Here is a 23,006-nt window from a genome sequence, read left to right as displayed (position 1 = left end):
TATAATCTTTATATGATCTCAATATATCTGTGCTAATAATAATCAGGTATCTGATTGCGGAGACCAAATACACCCTTCACATGTGTAGAGTGCTTTTTTTCTTCACTACTCACTAACCATACACATCTGTCTACCTAATGTTCCAGGATCTCTAGACTGGAGGGGAGTGGTTTGCAGGCAGATGCAAGTTAGAAATCGCCCATTTTTGTAATTAAGGGCCAAAACTGATGTGACAGCACCCATAGTCCAAGCTGTGGATGACAATGCCATTTTAAAGAGATTTGAAAATGCTGTGAGGGCCCAGCCCTAGAGGCTGAGGTACTCTTGTTTCTCCTCCCCTTTGCATTTTCAAGTGCTGAAACAGCTGTGGGATGGGGCAGTTGGTGTGATTGTTGAACTGTTTATCCTCTCCCTCCCTCAAGTGTGATTCCCCACAGGCATTCAGTTTGTATGTTCAAATTCTCAAACCGCTCTACTGTGGAAAACATCGCTTGACCTCTCAAATCCAGGTTTTCCTAGATGATGCTACTATCCTGGACCCCTTCCAGTCTGGCTTTTGCCCTGGCCATGGAACAGAGGCTGCACTGGTTGTCTTCGGGGATGACCTTCAGAGACACCTGGATCGAGGCGGGTCGGCACTGCTGTTACTTCTTGACTTAACAGCAACATTCAACACGGTAACAGCAGTGCCGACCCGCCTCGATCCAGGCCGGGCTTTCAGTTGAGGCATCAGATGTTCAAATCCATCTAGGCCTCCCTTGCTGACACTGCTGATTTTTTAATCTACTAATTATCCAGTGGTGCCACTCTGAAATGCTTCCATCTGAGCTCTGTTATCAAGGCCAGCTCCCTCTGGTTTTAATATTGATTTTATTGTTAAACTTCTATCTATTGTAGTCACGATCTTTATGTGACTGACTGGCCTGAGCCCACTTGTGGGGAGGGAGGGATAGAAATCAAAGTAATAAATGAATGAATTAATGAATGTTTAGAGCAGTGTGTCACTCTTGAGGTTCATATTGCCTGTTATCTTTAATGTAACATCCTGTAAACCTTGTAAAGCTCCTGAGTTTATTTATGGTTGTAATCAGCACAGCAGTTGCTTCAGTTAGGGATAGATTTAACTGAAGTGCTTTGTGGCCTGTGGCTTGAGTGAATGTATTCAGCATTCTATAGGAAGGCTTAATACTTAATGAAATGTTTCTTGTTCTTTGATTTTAACAAGCTTTATATATTATGAAAATGCCAAATGTTTGTAATTTTATAGACATGGTTCAGCAAGATTTCATTTAGCCCTTCTCTTTTGTACTCTAGGTCCGTTCAGCTTTCTTTGAACTAATTTCTGCTCTTTGCCAATATGTTCCTGAATCAGTGAAAGCTGAAGCATCAAGAGTTTGCCCAGCAGTTCTTCTCAGCATTGATGACAGTGATGCTATTGTATGCCCTGCTCTTTGGGAAGCTGTGCTTCATGTCCTTGCAACCATTGAGGTAACACAAGAGGCAGAATGAGGGGTTAGTTCTTGCATTTATCTGGAACTTGCTCATCTTTCAGTCTGTGCTTCTGAAAACTGACTTTGGGTATCTAGTAAACATACTTCTTTCTAGTACAATCTAGTACATATGTGCATATACACATTAAAAAGGCTTAATTATTTTATAGCCATTGAACTTCTCAGATGAGTTTAAGGATAGTTATGCTGCTCCTACAGCATAATAATGTGCAGAGACACCCATCACAGTGAATTAGAACTTTGATTTTTCTTTTGGGGAAAAAAGCACTTTGATCAATAGGTTTATGATTAATTTGCTTAACAGTCTTAAGTAAGTCATTACTTACGATGTGGGAGGACATAGTAGCAAGGTTCCTTTGGTCTTTTGGAGGATAGGTCCATCGAGGGCTACTAGCCATGGTAACTGAGGGGAACCTCCAGTCAGAGGCACTAAGCCTCTGAATCCCAGAGCCAGGAGGCAACATTATTAGGGACCCACGTACCATCGGGACTGCCTCCTCCGATATGTCCCCAGAAGAATGCTGAGATCAGTGGATAACAACTTACTGGTGATCCCCGGCCCTAGGGAGGTCTGGCTGTCCTCAACTAGGGCCAGGGCCTTTTTGGTCCTGGCCTCAACCTGGTAGAACTCTCTGCTGAACAACATCAGGGCCCTGCGGGATCTTATACAATTCGGCAGGGCCTGTAAGGCAGAGATGTTACGCCAGGTTTTTAGCTGAGGGCAGCAACCCTCCTTTTCTTCCTATGGCCCCCGTGTCCCCTTCCCTGCCTTGCTGTGCAGAGAGCACTGAAGCCCAGCAAAAGGAGTTGATCGTCATCTGAGTTAGTTGCTGTAGATTTTCTGGGATGTGTGGCCGTTGTCTTGGCATTGTAGAACCTGACGCTTCGCCAGTAACTGTGACTGGCATCCCCAGAGGTATAAACACAGAAAGATGGAATACTCTCTGTGTCAAGGTGAGAAGAAAATGGTCGGCAGTAAATTTATATCTACTCCAGAAGGTGGGTAGGGCTGAGTCATTGTCTTGTAGGAGTTCCCCAGGCTATGGACATGCTAATGGAGGAGCTTTCCTGAGGAGGTTCTTTTGTTTCCTGAGGAGGTTTCCCGCTTCTTGAGCAGGTTGTTGAAATTCTAATCTTATCTGTAGTGCTATTGTCTGATGTAAAGCCTTTTGTGTTTTTCAGAACAGGAAGCCATGTTCTATTTATTTTTAAACTCTCTTCTTTCCTGTTGAAATTCTGTTTGTTTGTGAATTTCAGTGGCTTCCCTGTGTAATCTGACATGGTAATTGAAAGTGTTGTCCAACCTTTCAGTGTCTTGGAACAAAATACTGTGTCCTGTTTGAGTTAGTTGTTTTAGTAATGTATTGTGATAATTTTAATATGATGATTATATTTTATCTGTTTAACATTGTAAATTGCCCAGAGCCCATTCACAGGGTTCGGCGATTAATAAATTTAATAAATAATAATAATATCAGGGGAAGGCTTCGGCCACTCTGCCCTGTTGTTGGCCATCCAGAAGAACTCGTTGGCCACTGTTTGAGACAGGATGCTGGGCTAGATGGACCATTGGTCTGATCCAGCAGGGCTCTTCTTATGTTCTTATAACAGTTGTTAAAGACCTTTGTGCCTCATGAGAAAGAGAGAAGGAGAGAAAGTAAAGAGAGAAGGAGAGAAAGTATGAGTGGAAAAAGCTCCATGAACAAAGGTTTACAGGGTGGTGGTGGTTGATTTCCTTTTCTTTCTGTAGCTCCCTGTGCTGATTGCCGTTTTTCTTCAGGGGACTTCTGGCCCCATGCCAGCAACTTTACGGGGGTAACGGAAAGTATTGAGGAGAGGGAGATGCACAAAAAAACTTCCTCTATTTATGGAGACTTGGGTCCAAAACAAATGTGACTATATTCTTCAATCTTTCTGAAGAGAGGTCAGATAGATCAAGATCTGTAAGAGAGGTCAGTGAGGGTTCTGCTTAGAACATCTGCGCACTTAAAATTGATCTAAGTTTTTCAGATGTTTTTTAGAATCTGTAATATTGGCTGAACTCATACATTACAACATGCCATAGTTTAAAATCCTAGTTTGAGGGCAAGAGAACAAACCAAAGTTTTGTCTGGTTCAGACATCACAACAAACGGTGGATTCTCAGGAATCAAGAAGTTTTCAGCCTCTGAGGCGCAGGTAAGGAGAGATGGAATGGAAGTTCAGAAACCCAAGGACTTGTAAATATTGTTCCCATAATGAGAAACCAGATTGTTATATCTGAATAGATTTAATTGCTAATTTGAACTAAATTCAACAGATTGGAATTTTAAGAACATAAGAACATTAGAGAAGCCAATGTTGGATCAGGCCAGTGGCCCATCCAGTCCAACACTCTGTCCCCCAAAGCACCATGAATACAGAGCATCACTTGCCCCAGACTGAGAGTTCCTATCTATACCTTGTGGGTAATAGCCACTGATGGACCTCTGCTCCATATGTTTATCCAATTTCCTCTTGAAGCCATCCATCCTTCAAGTGTTCTAACCCTTTTATCATTCTAGTTTCCCTTTTCTGTATGGCAGGTGGCATAAAGCAGTCTGGGTAGATATTTATTAAAATAGACTGGAAGTTGTATTAGGAAGCTATTCTGAAGTAAAGTAAAGAACACTCAGTTGTCTTATGCATGTTGTATTACTCCCTAGGATTGTTGGATTCATGTGAATGCCAGAAAGGGGGTCCTGCCAAAGTTGTGGAGAGTACTTCAAGAAGGAGGACGAGGTCTTGCTACTATCATATATCCTAATCTGTTACCTTTCATTAGCAAGGTACCTCTTGACGTTACTGAACCAAAGCTGGACTTTTGTAGAACCTTTTTCACCTTCATAATTCAAGGGTATGAACAACTATTTCTGGTTATTCATTTAAAGAATTGCTTTATCTCTGTGTCTGGAAATAATAATGAACACAGTATTTAAACCATGTAAAAAACTGCAGGTGTCAAACCTCAGTGTTTAAAATATCATGTATCTGTCAGTCGTAGTGTCTTGATGATTTTTTTTTTTAAGTTTGCTGTTTTAGTTTTTCTAATCTGGGTTTCAGAGTTTACATTTCCGTATACTGTTAACTTCCTGCCAACCTAGCAGTTCGAAAGCAAGAAATTGCAAGTAGATAAATAGGTACCACTTCAGTGGGAAGGTAACAGCGTTCCATGCGCCTTGGTGTTTAGTCATGCCGGCCACATGACCACGGAAACGTCTTCGGACAGCAGTGGCTCTTCGGCTTTGAAATAGAGATGAGCACTGCAATCCTAGAGTTGGATTTGACTGGCTTTCGAGCAAGGGAACCTTTACCTTTTATACTGTTAACTACATTGTTACTTTTCCATACTTAATTTCTAATTAGTATTGTAGTGCTTTGTAAAATCAGTAGTTACATTTTAAACATTGATACTTTAATATGAAGTCAGTAATGCAGTTCATTCTGTTTCTGAATTTTGTGCTTGCCTAGCATGTTGACTGAAAGAGCTACAACTAGCCGTTCAGAGTGCTCTGCAATCTCATCGGCATTTATGGAATGTTTGCGATTTACCATATTGCAGAACATAGGTGAAGAAGAAGAAGACATTAAAATTCAAGAAATGCTTATAAGTGATCAGGTATTTATGATGAGGTTCTCAAAATACCATTGAGTTTTGATTATTTTTAGTTACTTTAACTAAACTTACCAATTTTGAATTGAGATCCCAATGCCAGCTGTGTATTGCATTCGTTCATTAAATTGGCAGTTGATGGAGAAGAGGAAGAACTCTCCTAGCTGCCTTTCATAGCTCCCTTGCTTCCTCCCTGTACCCTCTGCTATTGCATCTGAAGCCTTCTGCACTTACTGGAGATGGTATGGGATGGGAAGGAACAAAGGGATGGTGTAGTGTAAGCTTAATCTGTGTCCTTCTTGGTATGTGTGCACACACGCTATTTGTGTATGGAGAGTCAGTAGCATGGAATCTTTGAAAGCCCTGGAGAAACTTTTCCTTCTCACTCAGCTTCATTCATTGAATGTTATTTTCCAGGCAGTTAGCTGGCGCTGGCTAATTTTCAGTGTGAAAGTTGAGGGCAAGACAGTAGATTCCAGAACAGGTAAAGTGAGTTAGAAGTTATGTGAATCGTTTGTATCATTTTTGTTTCTCTAGGTTGTGACAGGAAACATTCCTACAATTAAATATGAATATACTAAACAAATTGGGATTATAACAAATGTTTACCACTGAACAGCTGGTGGGCAATAGGTGTGGCTTTGAGTGAGCTGACAGTTCTCTGAAAAGTACCTTTCAGAACATTCACAGTTTTCTGTGCCTGTCTACATTCCAATCTGTTACTGATGCCATTTTTATGGCTTCTGTCTCTGCTACGTGATCTTGACAAATGAAAGATTATATAACATAAGGAAGTCACAGTGTCCTGTAGCTGATTAGACTGTGTGACAATGTCAGAGTGAGGTGAAATAACGGTGAACCAGTTTTCCTTGGTCTGAATAGGTGTTGGGGTATATGGAGGAAAGAAGTGGGCTGCTGCTGCTCCCTGCCTTTCATCACTACACTGTGGCAGATCAATCATGTGCTGCTACAGCATAGCAGGAGTGGGGCCATTGGCCTGGTTGCCTTGGAAACAAGAATACTGAAATTCTTCCCAATCTGAGCCAAAATAATGGCCAGATACTCTTTTTTTTTTTTCCCAGTGTCCATGAGCATATAACTGAAAACTTTTTTTTTTTGGTAACAGGAAATAATTAATGAAAAACAGCCATTGTCTGCTTAGTGTTAAAACTAATTTGTGTTCCTCCTTACAGCTAATTCCTCTCATAGACACGGTGATTAAAGAGCCCAGGTTACAAAATGGACCTTTGTTTTATGAGGTAGCAGACCTTTTAAGCTCTTGGGAAACAAGAAGAGAAAATTCAAGTTGTGAAGAAACAGCTCTCACTTTTCAGAGAATGTTGTTGAACTTTTGGGATGGACTTTCTAAAGTTTGTGTGGTCCATGTTGACAGAACAGATGTGGATGAGAAAGCTTTGGCTGCTGTGTCCTGTTTGCTACAAGTCCTTCAGAACCCGGAAGAGAAGTTGAAACCAAACAAAAGAAAAGCTGTAAAGATCAGGTTTTCAGAAGAAGCTGAAGTTGAGAACAGCACTGAGAATGAGACATATGTGGATGTGGGAAGTAGTAATGAACCTGGCATTATTTTTCAAGCACAGCATCTTTCCCCTCTAAGGAAAGAACCTTTGGAAGATCTAGTTTGTACACTTGCAGAACTAAGTATTGTTTATACCAGTGATCAAAGATCTGACCCGCACTTGAAGTTCCTCTCTGCTCTGCTCAGCAACTTTGCCTCTAGTAGAGTTTTCCAAGTACTCCTAGAGAGTAGGAGCAATATTCAAGATGCTATAAAACCTCAGTATGAAAATCCATCTCTCCAGTTTCTGTATGAAAATGTAATAGATTGGCTGAAAGAAGACTGGAGGAAAGAGACAGACTTTTTGGTTGATATTTTGTATAGTGTCCTCCATTGCTGCTGCAGCACCACAGAGAGAGAAAATATTCTCAATGATTTAACAAAGGTACAGTTGTCTTATAAACAAAATATCTAAATCCAAAATCTCGGTTACATATATTTATTTTGTTGACTGATAGTTTGCAAGATTAGTTTAGTAGTTTGGATTGTTAATTGGCTTGTTTGATGTTTGTCTGTGGCTTTCAACATTGTGTTGGATAATTCTGATGGGGATTATATGGTTTCAGTATTTAGTATTAAAAATGAGCAGCGTTACTGCAATCCTGAAACTAGATTTTAACTAGTTTTAAAAATTTCTTACAGTAGCTCACCCTAGCTATCCACTGTATGCCATGAAATGCTGCGTATGTGCCCAAATTAATATGGGGCACCTCTGCAAACTTACTGATGACGACTTTTTAAGCAAAAGAATATTCCAGTCATTTAGCATACCTTCATAAACTGGGAAGCTGTCCATAATGCAATCTCATCAGCGTTTTATTTCCTGGCCAGAATATAGAGGTAAATAAATAAGAGTCCAAATCTCTTTCCCCAGCTAGCATCAGTTTGCTGAGGCTCAGTTGGCTCATGAAGAATTATGAAGCTAAGCTAAGAAAAGGGTGGCTGTGCTTCTCTTGCAGTATATTTACTTATGAATTTGTGGGGGTGAGTGCTGATTGGAGGTCATATGTATGTGAACGTCTATGTGACAGAGGTCCCTAAACAAAGCCACTCTAGGAAATGAGCAGGGCTCCCCACGTTACATAATATTTCAACTTTCTCTGGTTTTAGATGGATCTGAAGTGGAAGATTCTCCTTCAAATAATTCAAAAGGTATTGTCAGCTTTTTTGTTCTTACTTGGTACATATTGGTTTGAGTCCGGAATAATTGCTTCCAGTCACACTTGGCGTCTGCTTCCCCCATGATGGTCCCATCCTCCATGATGGTCAGGAGCCTTCTGGAACAGTACCCCAGATGGTGTGAAAGGCTGTCACAGAGCAGTAAAATCCGCCACCTCCTGTATGTGTGACTATAGTCAAATAACAAATAGTTGATTGACAATTGACAGTGTTTGACCTGTCAGTTGACTGGTATGTCATGCATTCAGCTTGGTAATCTCTTAACATATGTTCTATTGCAAGTTTTCTTATTTGTTTTACACAAGTGCAAAAGCCCACATTTATAAAATTGTGTTGCTTTAGCTGTGTGTATTGAAGGTATTCTGGAGCTAGATGGAGGAGAAACATGTAACTTAGTGTATACAGCTTCTCCATATGTGTCATGGGATTCCTGGGTCTATTTTGAAAATTGCAGTTAGTCTAAGGCAAAAAGGACCATTAAATATATTATTGTTGGACTATGTTATTGTCTTTCTATTGATATGTATCAATGCTCCCAAGCCTCACTGTCTGGACCTGAATGCTCTGCTTCAGAGGAGATCTGATGGGGCAAGCCTACAGAGCACAGGACACTGGTTCAGGGCTGTTTCCCAAAGGATGGTCCTATTTCCGAGTCTGCCCAACATTTTTCTAGTGTGGCACTGTGTTAGTTTGTTGAAGGAAAAAAAAGTACTCTTTGGCAGGAGTCTTTTGGGGCCAGAGCGGGCCGGAGCAGAGATACATTTGGGGGGCTCTAGATTCACAAGAGAAAAGCGAATGTTTCTGCTTGCTTGTGTTCTGTGGCAGTCCCTAGGCCAAAAAGGTGCCTGTGAGCCCTGAAAAAATTCTTGGTTGCAAGAATACATCATGACACTCTCAACTGAAGGGTGAGCAAAGATGCCTTTTCTTCAGAGGAAGAGCCAGTATGGTATAGTATGAATCTCTGCTCTGCCATGGAAGCTTGCCAGCTTACCCTGGGGCCAGTCACACCCTTTTAGCCTAACCTACCTCAAAGGGCTGTTGTGAGGATAAAATGGAGGAGATAAGAATGGTGTGAGCTGCTTTGGATCCCTAATGGGGAGAAGGGCAGTGTATTAATGAATAAATAAATCTCTCACTACTGCTACAATGGGTCCATCTTTTGATCATAGACTGACCAAAATGAGCTTAGTATTTTATTTCACCACTTCCGGTGTTGTCAGGGGGCGTTGCATATGCTAATGAGCTCTTATGCTAATAGCCTAGTAGCTCATTAGCATACCATATGCTAATGAGCTCCTGCAGCTCTTTTTCTATGACATGACCCCTGCTCTTTGGTATCTTAAAGACTAGCAAATTTACTGAAGCCTAAATTTAAGGTGCTACAAGATTCCTTTTTTATTTTCATTATTTAAAAATAAATAAATAAAAAGTTTGGTCTAGAAAAATGTGTGCTCAAGCCCCACTGATCAGAATGGATTACATTCTGGATTTTTAAGCTTATTGCTAGACAGAGACAATTGTTATGTAGTGATCATGCCCCCTTTTAAGACAGGTCGTGTCATCTGAATTTTCTCTGTTGCAAATCTTTGCAATTTGAGGTTTGTTGCCAAGCCAGTATCTGAATCTAATAACCTGGATGGCTTCTAACAGTACTGCCAAAAGGCAGATCTCTTAACACTAGAATTTAAGCTGTTTAGTAAGTTACCCACTAAAATATCCATTTGAAGGAAGATATGGTCCATCTCCCACCTTTTTTTCTGTATACAGCTGGCAGCCACAAAATGAAAATGGCTGCTTTGCTTGCACCACAATAAGGGAAGGGAGAAAACCTGGGGCAGTCTCTGGAGCTGAATGGGAAGGGAACTATTAAAGGAGGGAAGCAATCCTGACTGCCATGGTGGCCCCCGCCAACCAGCTCAGCGACTCAGAGGAAGAGGAAGAGCCCGAGGAGCCAAGACCACCAGCTGAGGAGGACAAGCAGGACCAGGGAGAGCCTATCATGATGGAGGCCTGACAGGGCTCCTGCAGCACCAGAAGCTATCTTGCCAGAGTTTGCAAGGGAGGCCTCACCACTGGCCCTGGAAATAGCCACCAGGCTTCTGCTGGGCAAGATGCTCTCACTCTGCAGGAATGGTGGTGGCAGAAGGCCCAGACCGAGGTGGCCCCAAAGTGGGGGCAAAGTGCTCGACTGGCTGCATGCAACCCCATCCCAGAGCCAAACAGTGGGGACAATAATTTTTTTGCAGGATCTTGGCCCATGCACAGTGCAGCTGCAGGAGCTCAACACCTGCCAGCAGGGCAGCTGAGCCTGATAACATCCCACCCTATTTCAGCCAAGGCAGGGGAAAGCTGCCTTGATGGATCAGCCAGTCCCCTAGGCACAAGCCTGTGTGCCAGCTTCTTGCTTCCGGTTCCTGTTCTAGCATCCAGTTCCTTCCCTTCTGTTCCAGCTCCCGGCTGCCTGCATGTATCAATGCTCCCAAGCCTCACTGTCTGGACCTGAATGCTCTGCTTCAGAGGAGATCTGATGGGGCAAGCAAGCCTACACAGGACACTGGTTCAGGGCTGTTTCCCTTCCTATTCAGTTTCTGAGATACATTTGGGGGGCTCTAGATTCACAAGAGAAAAGCGAATGTTTCTGCTTGCTTGTGTTCTGTGGCAGTCCCTAGGCCAAAAAGGTGCCTGTGAGCCCTGAAAAAATTCTTGGTTGCAAGAATACATCATGACACTCTCAACTGAAGGGTGAGCAAAGATGCCTTTTCTTCAGAGGAAGAGCCAGTATGGTATAGTATGAATCTCTGCTCTGCCATGGAAGCTTGCCAGCTTACCCTGGGGCCAGTCACACCCTTTTAGCCTAACCTACCTCAAAGGGCTGTTGTGAGGATAAAATGGAGGAGATAAGAATGGTGTGAGCTGCTTTGGATCCCTAATGGGGAGAAGGGCAGTGTATTAATGAATAAATAAATCTCTCACTACTGCTACAATGCAAGTAACTGGGTCCATCTTTTGATCATAGTTAGCCTGACCAAAATGAGCTTAGTATTTTATTTACGTGTGTGTGTGTGTATGTAACAGAATGTATTTAAGGGTCACCTGTTTCCAAATGAATACGAGGACCGCTTAGGATGGCTTACATAAAAACCTGAAATTACATAGAATAAATAAATTACATTAAAAACATGAATTAGAATTAAAATGTACAGGTTTCTTTGAAATAATAAATGTGTTAATATCACAGGCCTGGCATTGGTAGGAAGTGTGAGACACTGACACTGTTAAGCCAGACCTAAGATAATGTCAAAATAAGCAGTCAAGACCGGGGTTTCTAATATGTGGAATGTAGCCTCATTAGATTCACTGAAAAGAGGTATCCATGATCGTTTCAGGTCTAGTTAACTAATGTGGTGGAACGTTTAGAGCACAGGATATGCAGCGCTTTTACTGATCACAGAGCAATTTAACATACTCTGTCCTTTTCTATCAATAGAGTCCTTGATTGGTGAAGTTTATGTCAAAAGGATAATTGACAAACTTCAAGGCATTGGTAGGAAGTGTGAGACACTGACACTGTTAAGCCAGACCTAAGATAATGTCAAAATAAGCAGTCAAGACCGGGGTTTCTAATATGTGGAATGTAGCCTCATTGGATTCACTGAAAAGAGGTATCCATGATTGTTTCAGGTCTAGTTAACGAATGTGGTGGAACGTTCAGAGCACAGGATATGCCGCGCTTTTACTGATCACAGAGCAATTTAACATACTCTGTCCTTTTCTATCAATAGAGTCCTTGATTGGTGAAGTTTATGTCAAAAGGATAATTGACAAACTTCAAGCGGCTCTTTCTAAAGCGAAGGATCTTTCAGAAGCTGGAAATGCTGAGCCATCTGTGTCATTCATCTGTGATGTAGCCTCTAACTTCTTTAGCTCAGTTAAAGGATGCTTGTTGATGCCATCATCAGAAGATTTGTTGTTCACCATCTTTCAGTTGTGTGCAAAAAGCCAGGCTACAACATATTTGTCAGGTACATTTCCATTTAGCCAGGTCAGCTGCTTATTGACGCTTCTTTGGTGGGGGGATGCCCAGTATGTGGGATTACTTCTTCCACCTCCTCCAGCAGGCAGGAAAAGGAAGGCCTGGTTAGTCATCATCCTGCTGATTGATGCTTCTTTGGTGGGGGGGTTGCCCAATATGTGGGATTACGTCTTCCACCTCCTCCAGCAGGCAGGAGAAGGAAGGCCTGGTTAGTCATCATCCTGCTTGCTCCAGAGTGCTCTGGCTTCATTCCCCACTCATGGGATTCTCCCTCAGATTTTTAGAAGATATATAAACACTGGGGGTGACATAAGGACAGCATAAAATCGTTTCAAAAGCAAGTCAGTTCTTAATCATAGCGCTGAGGTAGAGAGATTAACATTTGCATTACTCTCAGTGTAGTCCAGCAGTTAAAGCACTGTGCTGTTTTCTTTTATTGATGTAGATTTCCTTGTAAATAAGCTGAAGCACACTTGGATGTGTGGGTTAACATCACTTGTGCATCAGCCTGGTGGTATGCATAAAGAGAGCACCTTCCTGCAGAGATCTGCATTCTGGGTGAAGAACCAGCTTCAGTCATCTGTGATGGATGTTAAAAGGTAGCTACATAGTCTTATGACTTGTTTCCTTAGGCTGCTACAGATTTTGCTATTGTGCTTTATTCTTCATGTAAAATGCTGGTTTCCTTTCATGTCAGTCTGCAGGTTTTGATTTCTGCAGTCAGTGATTTGCTAACTGAACTGTTGGAAGCTGATGAAGTTTCTGCTTATATTTTGAAAGACTACATTGAATGGCTGACCCCAAGCAAATGTGAATGGGAAAAGATGCAGGATTCCCTATCTACTGAGGTACAGAGTTGACTTATACAGTGCAGTGTGTCCTCACATTACCAAAGAAAATTTGTGCTGTGAACTAAAAATCTATGCAAGAGATGAAAACTTGAATATGGAGAGTGCAAACATGTATATTGCACAGGATATTTATTTCAAATATAAACATTTACATGTTCTCCATTACTGAAGAAAGGTGTGTAGTTACCTCAAAGGTTATAGGCCTTGCACATTAAGAAATCCTTGTCCTTTGCAGTGGAAGGAGAGACTGCCCCCCACCTCCTTTTCTGGTCTTCTGTGCTCCACATTAACAGCTTCATCAAGGGCTACTGCTATACCTTTACCTAATTGGGGACAGCATTTTTTCTTACCTCCCCAACTCAGATAGGCTTTTCATAATGGCAGTAATATTCTCTGCAGATATAGCCAAGAATCCTAATTTGCAGACACACTGTCAACAGCCTTGGAGTGAAGGCCTTCAGGAGTTTGGAAGGAGTCAGTTCTTATAGCACAAACAGAGATATCAGGCAGCTATAGTAGCAGAAAGATGGGGCAGACCCCCAAGCTTGGGTCTGAGTGGAAGTGAAAAAATCTCCACCCTTCTTACAAACTCTACCTCTCTTATTTATCATTTACAGATTCTTTTGTAAATACTAACATGTTTGTAGTAATTAAGTTTTAGATATAACCATAGTGATCAGTACTTTTAAATAAACAATAGTATTATAGTTGTTTCTAGTAGATGCACTTTTCTGTGTGCTTTATGTATACCTGTGTTTATGTTGCAAAAGCATCTTTTCAGAAAGAAGGAAGTTATTTAGCTGGGGAAATTGCAAATATATAAAGTATTGTAAATGCCCCAAATCAACTTGGTGTGGGTCTTTTACCCTCTTAATGTGTTGTAATGAAGTTGACTGTGATTTTCAAAAGGAATTGTACCATGGTCTGATCTTGTAAATACTTACGTACATTGTAATCTCATTAAAGTGAGCAAGATTATTTTGTAACTGCTCAGAGGCATGTTACCACTGCTAATGCTGGTGTATGCGGCAAAGGTGCTTTGTGTATAAACTGGGAAGTTAAGCCTTGATTTTTTATTTCTCTAGAATGTAATCTCTCCTTATATATAATTGTGTTTTTTAAAGTGAGCAAGATTATTTTGTAACTGCTCAGAGGCATGTTACCACTGCTAATGCTGGTGTATGCGGCAAAGGTGCTTTGTGTATAAACTGGGAAGTTAAGCCTTGATTTTTTATTTCTCTAGAATGTAATCTCTCCTTATATATAATTGTGTTTTGATTATGGACTCTCCTGGACATTCCACACGCTCCCAAATCAGTTGGCTCCCTGATCTGTCACACAGAAGATCTCCCTATCCTCTGGCTGCGTTGCCTGAGTCCTGCCTCCAACATTTTAAAAGTTATGAATTGGTAAGCATAATTTTAGATAAAATAATCCACTTTTATGTTGTGCTTTCTATAGCTTGCTGTTTCTTGAAGCTCTGACTGACTTAAAGCACTGTGGGTATTTTTCTGCTCACACAGAACTTTCTCATGCACATTCTGCTCATTGGCAGCACAGATATGAGCTTTCTGTACCCAAATCTGCCTCCTCAGTTGAATTGAATGGGGAAGACTTTGCATGCATAAGAATGTTTATGTGAACAACAAGCAGACCAGTGTGGCCCATTGAATGGTACCCTGAATTTAAAACTAGGAAAAAGGGAATGTCAGCTGGTCTCAGTTGGAATTCTATCTGTAAAGATCTTGGTGAACTAAGTCCTGCTAGAGACTAAAGCATTATGGTTTGATCCATTGGTTCCATTCTGCTTTTGTTTTGCCTTTGCTTTGAAAGAAGAGGACTTAGCAAAAGGGGAGTCATTGGATTGGATCCCACAGAGCTGTTCTGCTACAGAGATACTCTTCACCTTTGTGAGAGGAAGACCCTTTTGCATCAGGGGAAGGTTCCTCGTACCAAAGGAAAGCACTATCACTAGTAGAATGGATCTATAGGGTCCAGACCAGTCCAGATCTAGCTTGGGGGCAAGGTAGTCAGTGGATCCAACACAGCATTTATAACATTTATAACAGTAGTAACCTACTGCCAGTTTTCCTTAGTGACTGTTAACATCCCACTGTCTTAACATCCGAACTGTGTTAGTTCAAGCCCTGCGCTGGTGTGAGCAGCCAGCCTGTTGTCCCCAGCTCATCCACCCAGCGATTCAAAAGCTTCAGCGAGTAGATAAAATGGGAACCACTCCTTAGAGAGGGTGGGCACACCAATCTCCCTTGTGGGAGGGTGTTAGCTGACGGTCGGGACTTCCTGGTCGTGGTCGGAAAAAGGCGAAAGAACTTCTCGGCTACAAAAATCCCTGCAGTGGATGTCTCCGGCCAGGCGGTGGTATTGTGGCGATGTGACATACGGGTCCTGAAGCCTGGTCAACAAGCAGCCGTTCGGAAAATGACTGAGCCAAGCCAGAAGACATTTCCACCGTGCAGTGACAGCGTGTGCAATTAAAAATGAATATATGTTGTCCTCCTTATCCCCTTTGAACATTGTTAGTCCACTGTCTAATGTGTAACTGTACATCGCTTTGAGCCCACTGGGGAAAGCGATTAATAAATTGAAAGTATTATTATTATTATTTTCATCTGGGCATTTCATTCCTTTTCAAATGTTTACTATGGAATGCTTTATGTTGTTGACTTTTTTCTTTAGTTGCAGAACAGCTTTATGCATTACAATGGATTGAAGAACTAGCAAACCCACCGTGCCTGCTTCTTGAATTTCTTCAGAAGCTCGAAGTAATGAATATTTCATCTGAGAAATTATGTGCTCTTAGTAATATTCCCTGTCTATTACAAATCTTATTTAAAAGGTAAGTACATAGTCTAATTCCTGTGCTTTTGTTGCTTTCTAGTAGAAGTTCTGTCATTCTGCCTCTTTGGATATAATTTTCCTTATCTTCAAAATATTATTGTCTTGTGAATTCTTCATGGAAATGAACATCTTTTTATTTCCTAAACAAATCAGGTGTATCATGGATACCCTTCTGTTCTTTCATAGATCAAAAGAGAGTGGAAGACTTTGGACCTTAACTTTGGCTAAAATGATAAATACAAAGAATATTTCATCCTGTGAGATAAAAGCCCTTTTCAATACAACAGAAAGGTAGTATGCTCTGATTTCTTGGAGAGTCTTATTGTGGGATGGATCCAACCAGCTTTTCTGATGATGAAAGAGGAAGAAGGGGTTCCTCATTCACCGCCAAAAAAAGGGCTGTGCTGGGGATCATGGTACCTGGATGTACAAAAGTCTTGTTGCATAGGCGTTATAGTTGGATGGGGGGCGGGGGGGACTGGTTGATACTGAATGAAAAAGCTGGCTGGGTCCAGCCCTCTGTCTGCTGTTGGCTCATTGACAAAGCAGGAATTGTCATTGTGAATTTAATGCTAGAAAGAGAAGCGTTATTCTAGTCTCAAAAGAGGTGGCAGGGACAAAATCACATATTAGCTATATGTGCAGTGTGTGGATGTTCTAACTTGGTTACAGTTTGGAGCCAAGATGGCAATCTCATTTCACTTTATTTGTGTCCTGCTTATCCTCTCAGGAGCTTGGGGAAGCAACATGGTTCTCCTTGCCTCCAGTTTATCCTCACAAGCCTATATGGTAGGTCAGACTTAGAGAGAGTGATTGGCCCAAGGTCACTCACTGAACATCATGGCTGAATGGGTCCCCCAAGTCTTCATTAGAGACGCTGATCATAATGATGATGATGATGATATTAATACTACTACCAGTACCATTACCAGTATTAGTATACAAGATTTGTACCCTGCCTTTCTGCCCTCATAGGGCCACCAAGGCAGCTAACAATTTAAAACATGCATATACCCACCACCCTGGCTCTCAGGTGTGACAAAGATTCGCTCCAAGGAAAGCATATTTACCATATGAGGTACACAGACAAATAAATAATGAGGACTGATGCAGGTAATGCTGATCTAGCCTAGCATTTGAGTCTTATATAAATCCCAACCAGAAGTATGCCCGAAGTAGGCTTGAAACTAAAAGGTCAGTTGGGGGCGGGATTTTTCCCCACCAGGCAACTGGCCGGCGGCAGGCAAGAGCCTGCAAACGCAGGGGTTCCCCTGCTCCCACCGTGGGGCTGGCAACCCTAAAGGCATCTTTCCTAAAACTGCATATGAAGTCTTCTCTCTCTGTTCCATGGCTCTTCCAGACTATTAGATATTTCAATATATATTGAATAACCAATATTTGTTTCCATATTCACTTTGTCTCATTTCCATGGCCAGTTTTTTCCCTTTAACAGAAGGCAACTTGCACACACTTCAGAACCTGTCTCCATTTTTACTTGAAGAAGATAAGGAAGAGCTTGTCATTCAGTGTACTGCTAAACTTATGATGTGCGACAAAATTGAGCTTTCTGAGATTGATGGTCAGTCCCCTTATTTTTTTTCTCCAGTGCTATATTAAATTTTAGAAGCAGGATTTTCAGTGCAAAAATGTAATCAGATGTTAGTTGCTTCTGTCTTTCAAGACAATATGAAAACTCCTTAAGGGTCATAATTCTGTCTGTTGACTTGTGGATTTCATTTGTACGCTTTATTTCTAAATGCACATTCTGATCTTTGTTTTCTTGTTATGTGCCAGGACATTTAATATAGCCTTTTAAACCTGGTATTTGACTCTGTTATAGGACCTTTTGGATATCTTGCTGTTTTAAATTCTTGCTTGAGTGGTGGAAACATTGATTGTGGAGAATTAATGCCTGGAATATTAAAAATAATTATATCCTGGCGACATGACTATGAAGACATCTTTCTTTTTAGCTGGTGGGTGATACTTATGTACTTTCTTATTATGATTACATTTTTACACATTTGCAATTATAGTGTTTACTAGGTTCACTCTGAAACTCTCTTCTGTTGAACGTTTTGGAGAAAGAGCTATTTTGGGCAGAGGAGTTACTTCTTCATATGGAGGAAGACTCACATAGTGAAAGTCTCAGATCTCCAGTATAGGAATGTAAGCCTTCTCAGAAAGTAAAACAAAGTTGTACAATGCAATAATGCTAGTAATTATTAAGGAGCAGCTGAACAAGGGTCAAAAATAAAGAATCTTTACATATAAAAACATGCGCTTATTATCTTAACTCTTCTTCTCCATGTCCAAGCAATCTAAAGGAAGCAAGTCCTCAGTTACTTGGATTCAATATTGAGATGATACGTTTCCTTTCTCTGTTGCTGAAAAATTCTTCCTCTCTGCTGGATAGCGAGTGGGATTTTGTCATGTGTTCCATGCTGGCTTGGTTAGAGGTAAGTAACAAATATAAAGGCAGAAAATGATATCATTACTTCTATGTAAAGGCTTACATTTATAGACATATTTCTGTTTTAATCCACAGGGAGGCAGTGCTACCATAGGATAGCATGTAAAGTTTGTAAAACACCCTGATTGAATAACATGGTTACAATGATATTCCATATAAACTCAAGCTAGTCATGTTTACCAATTTGTTTACAACATACTCTGCCAGATTAATTTACATTTGATTGGTCTCTTTCTCACAACAAACTGATAAATGTTTTGCCTGTTCAAAAATATGTATGGACAAGTGGGAGACCTGCAAGAACTCTCTCCCATTATTTTCTCTTATTCTTCCCTGAAAGCCCCCATAGACTCTCCCCTTTACCTACTTTCATCTTTCCTTCCCAACCACCAGCCAACCTTCCTTCCTTCTCTCCCCCTGGGAGCCTGTACCTAGGAAAACTATGGCTCACTTGTGGACACCAGGCCAGGCACAGTTGCATGATGGGGAACCCCAAGGACTTACAGGGGACACCTCATTTTCTCTGCATCCACTTAGCCATGCTATTTCCTCTTTCCTCCCTCTTGGTACCCCCATATCTTTGCCATTCCCTACTTCATTTTCATCCACCAACCAGAGATGCTACCCATCTCCTGCTATGTCTGTTGTTTATTTCATTTATATCCTGCCTTTCTGCACAGTGAGCACCCAAAGCAGCTTATATAATTCTTCCATTTTATCCTCACAACAACCCTGTGAGGTAAGTTAGGTTGAGAATGTGTAACTGGACCAAGGTCACGTAGTGAGCTTCCACAGCAGAGTGATGATTTGAACCAAACTCTAGCCACTACTAAACACTGACTTCCATGAGGTGACTGCTGTTGAATAGGAGGAGCAAGTAGCCAGGCCTAGGTGGGTCATGCAAGTCACCCAGTGGTTGCTGCCAGGCCTGACCCTGATGAGTACACCCTTAAAGGCCAAAATAGCCCTGGAAACAGCTCTTCCTTTCCCTCATCCTTTTTCTGACTCAAACCAAGGCTTGCAGGGTGGCAATACTGGTGTGGTTGCCTAGCAACAATAACTGAGGGTATTTGTTTTTTAAGCTATGGGTGCTGCTTCTGTTATTTGACAGGCAGGGTTTAACTCAATGTAAAAAAAATTTTTACAGACTTTTCTGCAAATCTGGGATACTTAAAACAAATTTTACAGACTTTTCTGCAAATCTGGGATGTTTTTCAGGTTCATAGACCTGTCTTATCTCTTCATGCCCCCAGTTACTGGATTTAAGTACCCTAAGAATTAACCATGTTGAGAATTAGATGTATCAACAAATGGGAAACTACAAGGACATGTGGGGTGAATTTTTCTCTCCCCCACTAGTTCCTTCTTTCTTTTTCTTACTGCCTCCTCTCTTTTCCATCCACCAGCCAACCTATGTTTATTTTCTCCCCATCTTCAGTTTTCCATCCTACCCTACCCCAGCACCCTCTGCCCAGGAAAACAACGGCCAGGTTGTGTGGTGATGGTTACCAAAGCAGGCCCAGTTGCACAGTGGGGAACCTGCAAGGATTTTCTAAGGGAACCCATTTGCCCCATCTCAACCTCCCCACATTATTTCCTCTTTCTCTTCACCTGACAGTCCCCATATCCTCAGTCTTCTCGGCTTCCTTCTGTCCTTCCCACCCACCCTCCAGCAATAGTTTTATCTGCCCATCCATCTTCAGCTGTATTTATTACTTATTTACTTCATTTATATCCCACCTTTGTCCACAATGAGGACTCCAAACAGCTAACTTCATTCGCCTCACCTCCAGTCTATTCTCAGAACAACTCTGTGAGCAGGGGTGGACTGGGAATGAAAAACCCTGGGAAAGAGCCCTGCCATAAAGGAGGAGAAGGAAAGGAAGAAACAGTCTGTTTGATCCTGCTTCTCTTTCACAAAGGGAGGATGGATGGAAGGAGAAAGAGGCAGCCTGCGTAACTAATTGGCCAGGTGCTGCTTCCCTTGCCTTGTGCAGACGGGGCACTGCCTCCCTCACCTTGGCTAGGCCAGCTGGGCACCACCCTTGCCTTGTGCAAGGCTTGGTTGGAAGCTGTCTGCCTTGCCTTGCTTTGCATGAAGCTTGGCTGGGTGGTGCCATCTACCTCACCTTGCCCAATGCAGGGCTTGCCCTGCCATCTGCCTTGCGTTACTTTGTGTAGGGCTCAGCTGGTCACTGCTGTCTACCTCACCTCACCTCACCTCACCTTGTGTGCAGCCTGGCCGAGCATTGTCTTTTTTTTTTGAGATTTTTAAAATTACTTTTCAAACACAACAAACAAACAAACATAAAACTGGGATAGTACATATATTTCTCCATTTTTAAAGCCTTATACATTATACAATGTATACATTATACAATGTATAAAAAATTTTCACCTTATGTTAAAAAATTTCACCTTATGTTAAAATCTAGATTTTTGCATATATATACGAGTACATTTCATATTTTCTTCTAATTTGAGTTTATGTCCAAAAAGATTTCTACTAAACAAAAAAAGAAGTTACTAGTTTTCTTGTTCTATACCTTCTATTTAAATCATTTTATAAATACTATAAAAGGTCTTATTTCTCCATACCTTTCAATCAAAATACATATAAGTGAATTGAATCAATACAAACCTATATTATCTACTATGGAGTGTCATAGATTATACAGTATTTTCATTTCTCCATCTTATACTAGTGACTAATCCTTTACATATATGTGTCTACATTCCATATTCTCTTTTATTTAAACTTTTACCTTAAACAGATTTTGTCTGATATTCTCTCTTTTTTGTGTGGATTATGTTTAACTATTTTCACATCTGTTTTTAGTAATCCAATTTCACAATATAATCTCAGAGAATCATACAACACATTTTAAAACTTTTTGTAATATTTCATCATCTTTTCCATTTTCTGATTTCTTCTCTTAAATTTTAAAATCTTTTTTCTATGTCTTTTTTCCTTGTAAATAATGAAGTTTTCTTCTTGAAGTTGCCATCTATAGTCCATTGTCAGTAGAATTTAGAATTCTGTAGATTCTTTCCTCTTGTAGTAGTGGTGCGTCATTCAAAATGTTAAGGGTTTTTTCACCTGTCAATTTTCTAGACATTTCCCTGGATCTTTTATTTCTCTTTGCTGGAGGTAAATACACTCTGTTGATATCCACTTGCTTATAGACTTCCTCACTATGTTCTATATCTCTGAGATTTTGTTCCTCTTCCTTCTCTGGCTTCCAGGCTTTTTCCATGTTGGTTGAAGCCTGCTTTGGCAATATATCCAGTTCAGCTTGTATAGCATCAACAATCTCTCTTACTGCCAGTATCACAGCCGAGGTCATTGAGTTGGAAACCTTTTAAAGAAATCTGTGTCCAGTCAATATCTAAAGGTCCCACACTTGTTGAGGATGTATCTCCAGACATCTTGTTTGAACCACCAGACATTCCACAGCAACATATTAAAAACAAAGAGTCTCAAATTTTCCCCACTCAATAATAGTTTAAAGTCACACCAGTTCCCATTATCTACCAACACTAGTCACTATAGCCATATCTGAAAAAAAAAGATTCACACCATAGCTTGGGAGTCTTATCAGTTGCTTCCAACAGAATAAAGTACAATCAGAACAGCTTGTACCTTTATAGTAAAAATACACCATGTTATGAGAATGTAGCACAGAACCAGTTCAGAGTGGAATCCAGGTCTTCTTTTTCTCCTTTTCCATAAGGTGTCTGTTTCTAGTTCAATAAAGTTCACAGAGAAATATTATAGAATTTTGTAAAAACTCCATATAAGAATTGTGGTCTCAGACAGCAGCTCTTTCTTATCCTTTTGGCCCACAGCTTAAAAGGAATTTCTTGAAGTTCTTTTCCTAGCCGATTGCAAGAGGAAGGGGGAGGAAAAACTTTCACCTCCTCCTTTCCTTTGACTCTTTAAAGGGGCAATCAATCAGTCAATAGATCCTCTAAGAATGTTGTATTTACATAAACGTACGGTGATTTTTCTTCATCGGTGTTATGGATGAGGTCCTTTTCTTTTTCCCTCCGTTGGGTGCTTGCGGTTGCACTTTCCTGTCTGACATGGAGGGCTCCTGCTCGGCTCTTTCCTTCAGGACATTTCTGGGGCTGCCACTCACTACTGCCGTATACGAGGCGCCCCGATCGAGTCCTCTGACTTGGGTCCCTCTCCGGGCTGCCACTCTCTACTGCCGTATACGAGGCGCCCCGATCGAGTCCTCTGACTTTTGTGCCCGCTATTAGACAGGCAGGTATCCAAGCCTTGGTGAGTCATGTTGGGTCTGGCCCCAATGAGTCCTTCTTCAAACAACCCTAGAAAGGGCCCTTGTGGCTTTTTTCTAACAGAAGCCAAGCCTGTTGTGGTTGCCTAGCAACAGCCACTGAGGGCATCCATTTTTAAAAGCTACTAAGGATGTGCATTCAGATATACCCGAGCTGAAAATATAACCTGGCTGGGATGGCTTCCAAATGTATCTGAGTTTTCTTGGGAAAACTGGAAGAAAAATCCAAAGAAAATCACAGATATATTCAGGAATCTCAGGAAGATCTGAAAGCAGCAGAGAACCGGGAGCAGATTGCTGTGGTTGCCTATAGCAACAGCCATTGAGGGCTTCCGTTTCATAAAGCTACATGTGTTTGTGTTATCATTTTCTTTTTCTCCCCCCCCCATGGGTGGTGGTAGTTTTTTTTTTTTTTTTAAGATTTCAGATTTTTTTGCAAACCTGGGGCATTTTTCAGGTTTGTAGAAATACACGTCTTGTCCGTTAGCAGCTGCAGTCACTGGATTTAAGTATCCTCAGGTTTGGCCGAATTGGCAATTAGAATATTCAAGTAGGAACATGCAAGGATTTGCGGAAGGCATCTCATTTC

At 41.2% G+C, this 23,006-nt stretch overlaps 1 protein-coding gene across 1 annotated transcript in view; it reads left to right on the top strand.

The window, feature by feature from the left end:
• LTN1 (listerin E3 ubiquitin protein ligase 1) overlaps positions 1 to 23,006 on the top strand; it is a 40,714-nt gene that overhangs the window by 6,972 nt on the left and 10,736 nt on the right. The window contains exons 7-21 of the mRNA XM_015422985.1: positions 1,315 to 1,488; positions 4,196 to 4,386; positions 5,001 to 5,148; positions 6,336 to 7,103; positions 7,829 to 7,898; positions 11,385 to 11,441; positions 11,680 to 11,919; positions 12,376 to 12,529; positions 12,628 to 12,778; positions 12,953 to 12,956; positions 15,479 to 15,638; positions 15,827 to 15,931; positions 17,077 to 17,219; positions 17,481 to 17,616; positions 17,958 to 18,099. Coding sequence (XP_015278471.1) covers positions 1,315 to 1,488; positions 4,196 to 4,386; positions 5,001 to 5,148; positions 6,336 to 7,103; positions 7,829 to 7,898; positions 11,385 to 11,441; positions 11,680 to 11,919; positions 12,376 to 12,529; positions 12,628 to 12,778; positions 12,953 to 12,956; positions 15,479 to 15,638; positions 15,827 to 15,931; positions 17,077 to 17,219; positions 17,481 to 17,616; positions 17,958 to 18,099 — 2,643 coding nt within the window. The remainder of the gene's footprint in view (positions 1 to 1,314; positions 1,489 to 4,195; positions 4,387 to 5,000; positions 5,149 to 6,335; positions 7,104 to 7,828; positions 7,899 to 11,384; positions 11,442 to 11,679; positions 11,920 to 12,375; positions 12,530 to 12,627; positions 12,779 to 12,952; positions 12,957 to 15,478; positions 15,639 to 15,826; positions 15,932 to 17,076; positions 17,220 to 17,480; positions 17,617 to 17,957; positions 18,100 to 23,006) is intronic.

This window comes from Gekko japonicus, unplaced genomic scaffold (genome assembly GCF_001447785.1).
Source record: "Gekko japonicus isolate JY-2015 unplaced genomic scaffold, Gekko_japonicus_V1.1 scaffold178, whole genome shotgun sequence".
Taxonomy (NCBI): domain Eukaryota; kingdom Metazoa; phylum Chordata; class Lepidosauria; order Squamata; family Gekkonidae; genus Gekko; species Gekko japonicus.
The sequence above is the reverse complement of the archived record's forward strand: the minus strand, read 5'-3'. Positions and strand labels throughout refer to the sequence as shown.